Source organism: Curcuma longa, unplaced genomic scaffold (assembly GCF_044706935.1).
Source record: "Curcuma longa cultivar G26 ecotype Majalengka, Jawa Barat unplaced genomic scaffold, ITB_CL_G26_1.1 contig_10663, whole genome shotgun sequence".
Classification (NCBI taxonomy): domain Eukaryota; kingdom Viridiplantae; phylum Streptophyta; class Magnoliopsida; order Zingiberales; family Zingiberaceae; genus Curcuma; species Curcuma longa.
In genome coordinates, this window is record NW_027428679.1 from 9,841 (window position 1) to 23,540 (window position 13,700).

General features: G+C 35.6%; 1 protein-coding gene across 2 annotated transcripts; it reads right to left on the bottom strand.

Moving 5' to 3' along the window:
• Positions 1 to 1,303: 1,303 nt before the first annotated feature.
• Positions 1,304 to 12,661, bottom strand: LOC141815808 (ras-related protein RABC1-like; the record flags this gene model as incomplete). Of its 2 annotated transcripts, none has more annotated exon segments than XM_074703689.1 (4): positions 1,304 to 1,589; positions 2,088 to 2,213; positions 9,506 to 9,627; positions 12,596 to 12,661. In XM_074703689.1, coding segments are annotated over 4 exon segments (422 nt in total), but the record flags the coding sequence as incomplete, so codon positions are not given.
• Between the last annotated feature and the right edge of the window lie 1,039 nt (positions 12,662 to 13,700).

Here is a 13,700-nt window from a genome sequence, read left to right on the forward strand (position 1 = left end):
AGTTCTCCATGAAGAAATACAATTTTCACATTTAATTGTTATAATTGTAAGTCCAAATGTATTGTCAGGACTATTCGAATTATTGTGAGTCGAACTATCGGAGAAAATATTTCATTAAAGTCAATACCTTCTTTCTGAGCATCCTTTGACCACCAATCTCACATGATACCGCTCCTTTAATCTTATAGACCCATCTATTACCAATGACTTTTCTTCCAAGTGGTAGTGAAACAAGCTCTCAAGTCTTGTTCCTATGTAGAGCTTCAATTTCTTCTTGCATTGCTGTCATCCATAGCAATACATCTTAACTATTTATTGTTTCTTAGTCATCAAGCATTTAAGATTACAAAAGTGACTTTATTATAATTGACAAGCATTTTGTTCAGTTTTAACTCATCCTATGTTGAACTAGTCAATTACCACTATTCCTAATCAATTATTAGGATTGAATGATCCAGCTAGAGGAACGCCCCAATTGTAAATCTACAAGTGTGATTCTCAACTACTATTGCTATCGATAGCAAGGTCACATACATAATTAGCATAGTGAAAATAAAATAAATATGCAATCACATTTACAATCACTAACACGTGGCATTTACTATGATTTGATAATTTGTCAAACTTTTACTTCATGACTTATGATTTACCAATGGATCACTATAAAAAAAAATTACTATTTTTCTCCTTTTCAGGACTTTCAAAAAAAATCTCTTAAAAACAACCTTATTGTCATCAGTTGACTACTCAATCAAGATTTGATTATTATCGCACAATAACAACTCCTTTATGCTTTCCACATTAATAAATAGTTTTACTAGCAGTTGACTATTGATATTAGTCGACTACCCAATCAACTCAACCTCAAACAAAATAATTCTATTCACAAGATTCATAGACCCAATCAACTTATTTCCATATCAATCAACTGCCCACAAATCTCAAAAAAAAAAAATTGTTCGTAGGATCCTTAGACACAATCAACTATTTTCATATCAATCGATTGCTCAAATCATAAATCTCAAAATGCCTTAGGGTATTAGGTTTCCCAACCATTAGTCATCTGATTGTCTTAGACGGGTTCTATGAAGGCCTATTTGCTTCTCCTTATGGCAGAGTAAAATTAGAAACATATTCTGAGTTGTCAGTATTTGAGAAAAATTGCAAAGTAGTTTGCAACAAAATACCCTCACTCAACTTTTCTTTACAGAATCTAAACCACCTTCTTGAGTAGAGGCATCTACATGATTCATTATTTCGGTGCATTTGAACTGTCCATAAGTTTCTACACGTCCAACACGCATTACACCATCTCAAGACACCTTCTCTATTTTAACTACACAGTACATTACATTACATTACATTACATCACATCTCAAGGCACAAGGCACCTCTATTTTAAACATCTTTAATTGATTAGTAGAACAGCAACCCTCATTTATTCCTGGGACAACATATCTATGACCAAGAAGTTCCGCTAATTATCCACAGCATCCTGACCCTGAGGTATGAACAGTGATAGGTCCAGCTCGCTGTAGGTCGTCGAATAGCTTCGTCAAAATTGCTGATTTGTTCATCTCTCCCAGAGCCTAAGAACAATTATGCAGTTAGACACGCTTAAATGTCCTTTGCTACAAAACACCTGCATCAATAAGTTTAAACTAAATTACAAGTCCAGGAGTCCTTCCCTTGATTGATTTATTTATTTTTATAATCTAGGTGTTCAGGTTTCGCCCGACAAATTCTAAACTTTGTCCCTTGATTTGTTTTGTACTATGAGGTAATCCGGAGCACAGCTTATGCATACTAAGTTGTGCATAAACTGTGCTCCGTATTATATCCGATCTAGGCAAGACCTCAAACTTTTAATTGGAGTGAAGGATTATGGCAATCAAACTAAAGAAACAGGCCTCCATAGACATGGACACTTAGCAATCCCTCGATATTCAATTAACAATAAAATTAGACAATAGAAATATGATATCGGTGTTTAAACAAAGAGTAGAAGATACAACTGGATAATTCAAAAATTAGTCGAAACTTCACGTATTTTCCAAAGATATTACAACTATTGAGCTATACTGTACCTTTAGAAGTCCTTCAAATAACTCGGTCACATTTTCTCCTGTTTTTGCACTGCTCTCATAAAACAAAAAGTCATGTTGATTTGCGAATGCCATCCCTTCTTCTCTTGTAACCATCCTAGAACTCTCCTGGTGCATGTAAATTTAACTGATAAAAATCAAAGAGCGTATATCTAATATAATCTGTGCATGGATACTATGAAGCTTTGATAACAGAAGACAAGTTATTTCTCATACATCATGTTAAAATGTTTAAGAAAACTAAGATGTATGAACTAATATCAGAGAGAACACACTTCCTTTCCCAAGGAATCTTTCTCTAGAATTGAGCCATTTTAACAAAAGGATACTTTATGAAAGATATAACTATAATCATCACTGATCTTGCAGTTTAGTCACTACAGGCGAGTGACTTGAGTTTCTTTACAATATTAACAAGGAACAACTTTCCCAACCAGTGGGAAGCAGAGCTGCTAGTCCACGTGATCAGCAAATCTGAATCCATGCGCATTATCACCAAAGCAGCCAAATTTATTATGTCCTTTTGCACAAAAGGATAGGATGGCCTTCTCCCTTATTGTTCAAATCATTCCTACTAAAGTTGTGATCCCTCCTCTTGAGCTCTCCTCTTGAGATCCCTCCCTCTCTAAAACGTTTCAAGGTTTTGAAAGTTTATTAGAACTCAAAATTTTGAGTGCTCTCATATCAAGTCAAAGGTCGTGGTATTTTGGAAGAGGATTATTGACAAACCATAAGCTTCTAGTGGGGCAATATCATCCTAAGAGAAAAAGTATAAGTTCAGTATAAGGGCGAGTTGACATCCGAAGGGATGACTAGACAACCGACAATATTGAGTGAGGATGGTACCAAAAGGGGTATGTCTACTTACATAAAAGGGGTATTTTAACAACTAATGGTAGAGTCATTGATAACAATCATCCTAAGGGGTGAGTCAATTCACAAAAAAGGATGCCTCCACAATCAAAGAATGTCAAAGTTAAAGTGATGCAATCCACGTTGTCATATTGATGCCTCTCTGGTTTAAGTCATTGAATTATCAACAAGTAGTCTGATTGGACCTAAACCAATTGGATTAATTTTGATAGATTTCATTCAAAAATTACTCATCAAAGAGCCTAGGTAACCCTCTTCGGCCTATATGTAGATATTGATGATATAGGACTATACATTTAGACCCCTGCATTACATATATTTTACATTGACTTAATTAATCCATAACACTTTCCCTCAAGCAGATTTGGATACATTATATAAATAAAGCTACAAATATATTCAATTATAGAGTCTTTTAGGACTTGGTCAATAAATCTATTAACTGGTTGTTAGAACTATCAAAAAAGTGATATCTTATTAAATCACATTTTCACTTTAAGATCATAACTCTATATTCTATCTCTACTCTTAACCTCGCTACTATTGTCTATCTATAAGGGAACTTGAGAGTATCTCACGAACTGAAGATAGTCAGATATCTTTCCTTGAAGCACTTTTCAAGTAAAATAGGAATCTCATAGTTGTTGCCCAATGACCATGACAAAGACTTTTTTAAAAATATATAATATACCAAAAGCAAATAAGATGTTAGGTCTACAGACTGTGAGATAATCTAGTTAGTTTTCTTAGTAGTTTTTTTGTATTTTACTAGTTCATGTAGAGGTTCACCTGTGATGATACTAATCTGATATTAGAATCCATGAGAGTATATATCTGTTGGTATAAGGAATATTAGTCTGTCCCTAGAATTTCGATGTTTGACAATACATCTAAGTCTGGTTTGTTTGACCAAGGGTTGATCCAAACAGGACCTAATATTTGGATGTGAGTGGCGTCTAGCCAAGTAAAAGTTGACCAAAAAACCAGCAAGAAGTCCTAGTCGGTTAAACTGGGCAAGGAGAAGTCCTAGTTGAGACTAGACAGGGAAAGTCCTAGTTGGAGGCTAAGCAGGGAAAGTCCTAGCAGGAGACTAGGCAGGGGAAATCCTGATCTGGAAGATTGGACAAGGAAGACATGGTTTGGAGAACTGGACAAGGAAGTCCTGATCTGGAGGATTGGACAAGGAAGTCCTGACTGGAGGTTGAGCAAGGGAAAGTCCAAATATATCAAGGATGACCGGATGTATGGCAGGTGAGAAGTCTAACCTATGGAAGTAACTAGTCCAAATTAGAGGTTAGACAAGGGAAAATCCAAACAGAATGTTTGACAGGTGGGAAGTCTACCTATGGAAGTGACTAGTCCTAACTGGAAGTTAAGCACGAGTAAGTCAGTATGTTAGACCTACAGGGTAAGGCTCAGGTAAACCTAGTAGGCCAGACGGACTACAGATAAGCTTAGGTTGTTTGTTTGTATGCTAATCTTGTAGGGACCAGGAGCTGGAAGCAAGATGAAGCACAAGAGGAGCAAACAGAAGCAGCCGAACCAAGTCCGGGATCAACTCAAGACAAATCCGAGTTGATTGGATCCGGGCGCCCGGATGTTACTCGAGGCGCCCGGACAGTTCAAGCGCCCCTGGATGGTCCAGACGCCCGGATCAAGAAGAATCGACCCTAATAAAGACCGAAGAGATCGGATCGGATCTAGGCGCGCAGATAAGAATTTAGGCGCTCAGAAAAGTCTTTATAAGAGCCTCAATGTGCACCCCAAGGGAGATCATTAATTCTCATATGTCTTCATCCTGCGGTGCTGTTGAATGCGAACGAAGCCAAGATCGTGCAATCGGGGAAGCTCTAGGAAGGATGCGCTACGCTCAAGACTTCTGGATTGGCCACTACACAAACGTTTGATTTAATCTTTCTTAAGTCTTACTTTTGTATTTCATTGTTATTATTTGGACTGTAAGACGAATTTCTTCGCCTTCGGACAAAGGTCCAGAAAGGAGATTATTAGTGGACGGGTGTCTTCCCGTACATAGGCCTTGGACGTACAAATCCTGAGGGGTTAGGAACCAAGTAAATCCGCGAGTCTTCTTGTTTTTCTAATATCCGCTGTCAGTTTTTATGTTAGTAACGAACGAACAAACAAAAACAATAAGCGCTATTCACCCCCCTCTAGTGCGCCCACCAATCCTACAATATCAAGTGTATAAAAATATTATGAATTTTCTTGTAATTAAATTCTCAAGTGCTACAACTCTTCAAGGGTTTGTAATCCAAGTTGAAGGCTTTATTCAATAAGTCCTTAGGTAATCTCCTCTCCTTAACTATTCATTTCATTTCCATTTGATGGGAGAGTTACTCTATACTCATCTCAAGTGTTGGATTGTTAGAGGCTTGCTCCATTGGTTCTTGTAAAAGAGTGATCCATAGTAGATTGATCGAGAGTAACTCACCTAACAATTTATAAACTTGGAGTAGGAGCAAAGTCTCCAAACCATGTTAAATAATCATGTTAACATTATATTAAAAAATTATTTTTGTTTTCATTACATATACAACTTCACACAATTAATCAAACTCACATGCAAGTACTCATGCAAGATTAACAATTAAGTTGTTTTTTGTTTGCAATATATTTTTATTTTAGGGTTATGATCATTCATTGCCTCTCCTTTGACCAGTGCACACTGCCATTTCACATCAAACCTATAATCTACAACACACTTAGTCAATAGTTGAGCTGAACTTCCTAAACCAAGCTCTTGAAGAATTTTTAGATAGTATAGTGGCCTTTTCAGCTTATGAAAGAGACCAATCACCTCCTGAGCAACAAATAAAGGAGATTGCTCCATATAAACTCTTCAAACTGCTCACCATAAAAGAAGGCGTTCTTGATCTCAAATTGATGAAGGGGTTAGTGGAAGATAATAGGCAGAGATAGAAAAAGAGAGATGGAAGCAAACTTGGAGACTATAGAAAGGTATCAACATAGTCAACACCATAAATCTAAGTGTAATTCTTTGCAATGAGATAACTTTTGCGGCGGTCAACAATGTCATTTAATGAACATTTAATTGAGAAGACTCATCTACAACCCAGAGTGAACTTCCCTAGAGGAAGAGAACCCTACTTTCATGTGTCATTAAAGTGGAAAGCATCCATCTCATTGATTGTAACCTAGGATCACCCTAGATCCAAAAGTGCCTTTGAGATATTCCTAAAAACTGATTGCGAGGATAAAAAAGAGACAAAGTTAATGAGTATTTGGCTAACAGAGATGTATAGGATATAAAATGAGGAAGCATATAGCATGTGAAACACTTATGAGTACCTTTTGTGAATGAAAATGGAGATGCCTAAATTAGAAGGGGATCTAGGGTGACAATTGATGACTAGAGAATGGGAGACTCTTGGGAGGTGCTTGAGTATTATCATGGTGTCATCACCAACTTTACATGCACAAGGGAGGTGGTGCCTCAGGTGGTAAATTAGCAACAATAGAGATGAGTGAGGGGAGGCCCACATTGGTGATATAAAGAATAATAATGTAGGAATTGAAAGAATTTCTTGCACATAGTTAGATTGAGATGGTATAGAGAGAAAGGAGTGGACTCGTAAAAGGTTGCATCATAAATGATGACATGCCCCTTTAACCCATTTGGAGATGATAATATCCAAGGAAGATACTTTGATACCATATTAAGGGAATATTTCATCATAAAGCCCTAGGTACCCCCAACCTATAAATAGATATTATTAAGGAAATAAAATATTATAAATACACCTTTATATTACATATGTTTACACATGGAACCAATTAGCCATAAAAATACTTTATCTTTCTGGTTATCCCTTAAAGCAATTTCAAAGTTCAAATTTTGTTAAATTACAGGATGCCCTCTACTCCATTCTACTTTAGGGTTGTTAAATGTGCAATTCATTTCAAGATTCAATTTATTCTGATAAATGTTGCTCTATAGAACATAAGGGCATAAAGCGAACATAAAAATTGCATCAATAACAAAACAAACATTTTCTATAGATGAAATTCCCCAATTCCGTTAACAAAATTTTCAAAGATCATCTTACTATGAATAAAATTCTCTTAACAATAAACATAAATTTATTCTTTAGTGTCAATGTCAAGCAGATAATCTCTTTTCTCTTAGTAATCACAATTTGAAAAATGATCACACTATAGAGATTCTATGATCATGCATAATTATTAAAAAGTTTTTGGCAAAAATTATGTTAGAATAAATAAATAAATAAATAAATATATATATATATATATATATATATATATATATAATACCCAAAAGGCATATTATTCTTTGAAATTTACTAAAGGATGCACCTTTTCCCCAAAATTCGCTTTGTCCAATCTCCAAAACCATCAATCAACTAGAAGTAATGCCAGTCAACTTCAGTTGACCGGATGTTATTCTAGTCGGCTAGTTGTTGTCAAACACCTCTAGCCAAAAGTGTTTCATGACCCTAGAGGTCTTGAATTCATGCCAAATGGGAATATTTTCACTCCTTAGTTTCCCCTAAGTCTATCCATGTTCATTTTTCTAGATTTTGAACCTTATAAAACAATCAAGCACTTTTTGTCAAAAGTGTTTGACGACTCTAAACCTTGGGTTAGTACTAAATGAGCATTGTTGCACTTCTGGGATTCCTTGAGTTTGCTCCTATTAATTATTTCAGATTTTGAGCTTATAGAACCATCAAGTTTTTTTTTCCAAATGTGTTTGATAGCTATCACTCAACTTGTTAGTTGACTAAAGTGACTCCAGTCAATTGGATTTGATTCAAGTCTACTAGTCACCATCACACACTTTTGGCCAGAAGTGCTTGACAACAATAAAGGTCTTGAATTTGTGCTAACTTGACATTGTTATGCTCCTAATGTTCCCCTAGATTTCACTATATTTGTTTTTTTGCTAGATTGCAAACCCTCTAGGGCCATTAAACACTTTTGCCAAAAGTGTTTGATAATCCTAAAGTTCTTAGATTTGTGTCAAATGAGCATTATTGTACTCCTAGGATTACCTTGGGCCTACTCATATTTATGTTTTTTTATAGATTTGAGTTTTCTATTACTTTAACCAATTTTTGTCAAAAATGCATAATGGCCTTACAAGCCTCAATTCATGTCAAATGAACAACATTGCACTTCAGGGGTTCCCCTGAGTCAATCCACACTCATTTTTTCAATTCTGAATCCTCCTCAAATTGATGTTATTGGGGATTAGGAAGTCCCTTAATTTATTCCATATTTGTTTTTGATGATTTTGAGTTCTACAGAACCATCGAACATTTTTTCTAAAGGTGTTTGACAACTACCAATTGAGTGAAAGTGACTTCAATCAACAAGATGTGATTAGAGTTGATTGGACGTTGTCAAACAATTTTGTCCAAAAGTGTTTAACGACCCTAGAGCCCTTGGATTCATAGTAAATGGGTATTGTTGCTCTCTAAGGGTTCTCTTGAGTTTATTCTTGTTCAATTTTTTTTTAGATTTTGAACCCTCTATGGCCATTAAGCACTTTTGGTAAAAAAAATGTAAATGCTTTAGATTTGTGACAAATGAACATTATTGCACTTTTGAGTTTTACTTGAGTGTCCATATTTATTTTTCAAGATTTTGAGAGCTTTATGGTCATCAAACGCTTTGTAGGAAGTGTCTATTGACCATAAAGGCCTCAGATTCATGCTAAATGGGTATAGTTGCACTTCTAATGTTCCTCTGAGTCTACCATATCAATTTTTTCCTAATTCCGAGTCCTACAAGGCAGTTAAGCATTTTTGTTGAAGGTACTTGACATCTACGAATCAAATAGTAAGTCGAAGGAAATGTCTTAAGTCGACTAGATGTGACTCCAACCAACTAGTCATCATTAAATACCATTAGTCAAAAAGTGTCTGACAACCTAGATGCTTTATATTCATGTCAAATGAGCACTATCACACTCTTGTGGTTCCCCTAAGCTTATCCATATTATTTGTTTCAATTTTAAACTCTATAAGATTGTTAAATACTTTTTTGCCAAAAGTGTTTGATGACCCTAAAAACCTCAAATTCAAATGGTTACACTCCCTCTTGGGTTCTCTCAAGTTTGTCCATGTTTATTTTCTTGATTTTAAGCCCTATAGGACATCAAACACTTTTGACTAAAGCATTTTGACAGTGACAAGTCAACTAGAATCACAACTAGTCAATTAATATCACTCGACTGACATCGCTTCTAATTAATTGGCTAGTCGTTTGATACACTTCTAGTTGATTGCCAACCAATTGACCTCACTTATACACCCTTTGATCATTTTGAAAAATTAGGTGCACCTTTTGGTAAATTATTGCTCAAACTTCTGGGTGCAAAATGTTTGAAAATTTTTAATCTACTATTCACACCCTTTTAAGACAGTCCTAGATTTATAAAATCCATGGTTTGACACAATGAATGGTAGAATTTAGAATGATGGGGAAGAAGGAAATGCAGTCATAACAAAATAAAAACTTACCAAATCCAATTTGTTTCCAACAAGCACTTTAATAGTGTCATGATATGCCGAATATAACTTTAGTTCCTCGATCCATTTGTTAGTCAAACTTGTGAATGTATCTTTCCTAGTCACATCATAAACTAGCAAGTGAAGGGAAGTTAGTGCATTATGTAACGCTATTTATCCCAAGAAACAAATTATTACAGAACATAGAAGTAGATGTAAAGGTGCAATAACTATATATGCTAAAAAAATTTGCTAACAATATAGGTCAAGAATCATATAGACAATGATTGGCCCCTTTATATTGTAGAATTACCAAAATGTGTGATTAGCCATTCAATTGTATTCCACACCATACAAAAAAGCATCACAGAGGTTAAAAAAACATACTAGATTGATTTTTTTTGGAAAAATCTGAGATCTTATATTCCAACAGCCCCTTTCATATGTGAAATGTGAAAACAGTAACTCAACTAGTTATAGATTAAGAACTATGTCAACAATTTGTCTCCCGCATGATTGTTATGATCACTTCTCTGAAATTTTGCAAAGAAACTGGAGAGCATAGTAAGAGAAAAAGTATAATTCAAAGTCTTGCAACAAGAAGTGAAACAGCTAGTATGACAAAATGTATAGATGAAAAGGAAAATGAGATGGAATTGTATCTTAAAGCAATAAAATGCATACCAGTGGCATTCTATAAGATTGCGGAGTGAGATGAAGACATGTTTTCATTCTCCTTTCTAGTTAATGAGGGAGGGGGCATGTGTCTCGCCGAAGTTCCTACTAGTCTTCCAGCTCCTACAACCCTTATGGTTCCTCCTATATTTTTAGTGGCAAATCAAGGAATGAATGTTGTAGCTACGTGGGTGTGGTGGCTTCGCCTCCACTGACTCACGGTCGCCAATCCAAGTGATGATGAAGCCATCAACACTAACTAGATGCTTGAGGTGCCTAAGTTGAGGCCATTTTGCTAGGTTTGTATATATATGCTATTGATATAAGTGTTTAGGTAAGAGGCATTGGTTATCTTCGTGCAAGGCTTCTTTGGATTTTGGTCGAGCTAAGGGTAGCGAGGTGAAGTGTCATATTCCATGTTCAGAAACTATGCTTCAATAGGCTAAGGCCTTCGGATGCTCTTACGTCGTCTCCTTCATTGCCCCACATCAAACTTTCCCAACCCTTTAGAGAAGCTTTTGCTATTTTATCGCCAGAATCTCTACCCATCAACTTCCTGATTACTCATTCACTCTTCTTTTAATTGAAGATATTATGTTGCTCTCTTCGCTCAGCAATGAAGGAGCTCATAGAGGTTCAACCAATTTAGCTAAATGAAGATTTTTTTTCAAGTCTATAAATGGGGCTAGATTCAAAAGGTTATTAAGTCAAAGAGGGAGACTTCTTTCATATCAAAAACTATGGCATGCCGATATTTTGCCATCAAATGGAGACACTGACCATTTGTAAAAGCTTCTTTTCTTGCAATAAGACTTGGACATCAACTGGAAAAAAAAATTGTTGGGGTATCTGGCGTATCCCAAGTTAACTCTCATGGTTCTCATCCATTTAAGAAAAAGCACTCTTCTGCCAAGAAGACCTGATATGCACTTCTTCGAGAGTTGTTACCCATTGCTCCTAGACAGAGTTGTTACCCTTCAAGTTCAAAGACAAGTATTGGACAAGAAGCTATGTTGGGTTTACTTAGCACTCAACAATTCTAGATCCACTTAGATGTGTATATTAGGCACCACCCACATGTGGGATTAAGCTTGCAATAGCAATGGGCCAAAATGAAAAGCAATTCTAATCGTTAAAAACTCAAAAGAAAGACCAAAGAATCTCTCAATTTTATAAAAAATAATTAATTTAGAAACACTTTAATTATTTACTTGATAATATCCTTTCGATTCTATTTTTAATTATTAAATTATTTATTTTATAATTTTTTTTAAATTTAATCCTTGTAATTTCTCACTGAAATGAGACTGACATTGTAAGAATGTCATTACCTCAAACGTCAAGATAAATTTTAATTTTAAATTTTTTTTACTGATGCATTAAATTTATTAACAACTACTTTTTATTACATAAATAATAATTAAATTTTTAATATTTATATTATGATATAGCAAAAGGTTGTGATTGTGGTTCTATTCCTAGACAACCACCTAGCTTTAGTTGTCAGGTTAAAAATGTTAAATCCTCTTAGATTTACGAGTAGTGTTCTTAACATATTCTATATCTATGTACTTAAGAACCTAACAAACTTCAATATTAGGTGTCAAATTTTCTCTAGGAAACTAAATCTTGCTCTAAAGGAGTTTTCTCCAGAGGAATCTCGAGCAAGGGGGGTTTTGTATTCAATTGGGTGGTCTATTTTTTGGACATATCTAGAGACCTTCCAGAAGTCCTTATGTTCAATTATCTCTCTATCTTTGTTAGTGATCTCTCTTCACAGAATAAACTAGTTTTAACAAATGCTTATGGACCTTGCTCTGATGTAGAGAGATAGGCGTTCTTTACAAAATTACATTATATTTATAGATTGATAGATAACCCTTGGATAGTGGAGGGACTTGTACATTCAGCCCAAAGGAGAGGTTAAATTACATTCAAGCTCTCCTGCAGAACTAGTTGGTTGAACAAGAAGTTATTGATATCTCTATTTACAAAAAAGAGTATACATGACATCAGTGTAACAGGAGTTACCTAATGTGCTAAGTTTGATTGGCTTTGTATGGATGTCCAAGCTTATATTCTTGCTTTGACATAGGACTTCTTAGGCTCTTTCTTTCAGTTTATTTGACCATTCCCCCTTATTCCTCCACAGAGAGATTCTCTAACCTTCAGAAGGTCTTTAGGTTCAAGAACAATCGGTTATTTGAGCTAGATTTCTACTTTCATGTTCAGAAATCCTAGTCACACGCCCTTCTTCAGAAGCTTTGGGGGCTTAGGGTTGCTTAAACTCAAGACTTTCAATTTCATTGCCTTTGGTGGTAGTTAAGCAAATGCAATTCCGTACCATCATGGAAACTAATTCTGGATATAACTTACAAGCTACATAGTTAACTGGATGCTTGCTATTCCCTCTCATAAACTACTCACCCATAATTATTCCATGAGCTCCTCTGTAGAAAGAACTAGTGAGTGTCCTGAACCTTTCCTGCCCAGCTGCAAAATTAGGAAAAATAGGTTTTACAGCAACAGCAATGAAAACTCAAAAAAATCATATGGAGATATAAACTTACAACCATTATATATACCATCTTACATTACAGATGTATGTTTACATGGATTAAAAAGAAACCATTTTTTTCAGAAGAATCAGTGCCGATGTCAGACTTAAAACAAGAGATACACTAAGCTACGAAGGTGCATGATTGGAATCTACACCACATTTCTAGATCAAAGACTTCTATAATACTAGTTAATGCTAAAAATGTTGTTGGGATTTATAAACTAGCTCTGATCGGATGGTGAGCTTGTCATCCAGTCAACATCTCAGTGCAATGGGGTCGTCAATATAGTGGCATGGGTTACAATTAGTACTTAGTCAATGTGAACCCTTTTGGGTTAGTCAACAAACCCATTTGGGCACAATCATCATCGACATAATATTGTTGGTTGTTTGGTGTGTCAACAAACCCTCTCGATAAGTAATAGGTCAAGGCAAGGGTTGGGAATATGGTCTAATTGACCGAAACAATACAAATAACTATTGCGAGCCAATGACAAAGAGTTCAATCGACTAAGTCGATGCAACATCTCAATCAGCTGAGGCTCACGTCTAGTTCACTGAATATGCTAGGAAATCTCAATTGCATTGGCTATCAATCTTAGCTACCAACTATTACTTGTAACTTATTGTTCTAGGTCGAAACTCCTTACAAACCACCATATCATCAACCAATGATGTTCCCAAGATGCAAAATCCAATATCACATTCACATCTCTCATGGCTCACATATCTTCAGGCTTTCAAAGTTGTTGATACTTCACACCTTTGAGTTCACCTCGCCTAGGTCTCGCTTTCTCAAATGCACCAACCCTTCCAAGCTTCTTCATGTCATTCTTCATCTTTCCTTCAAGTTTACCTTATTTTGGTGCTTCATAGATATCGAACAAGCCCTCCAAGCTTGCTAGATGTCATCATTTTGTCAATCAACTGAGACCACCTTGTTTTAGACCTTTAAGCCATTGAGCATTCCAT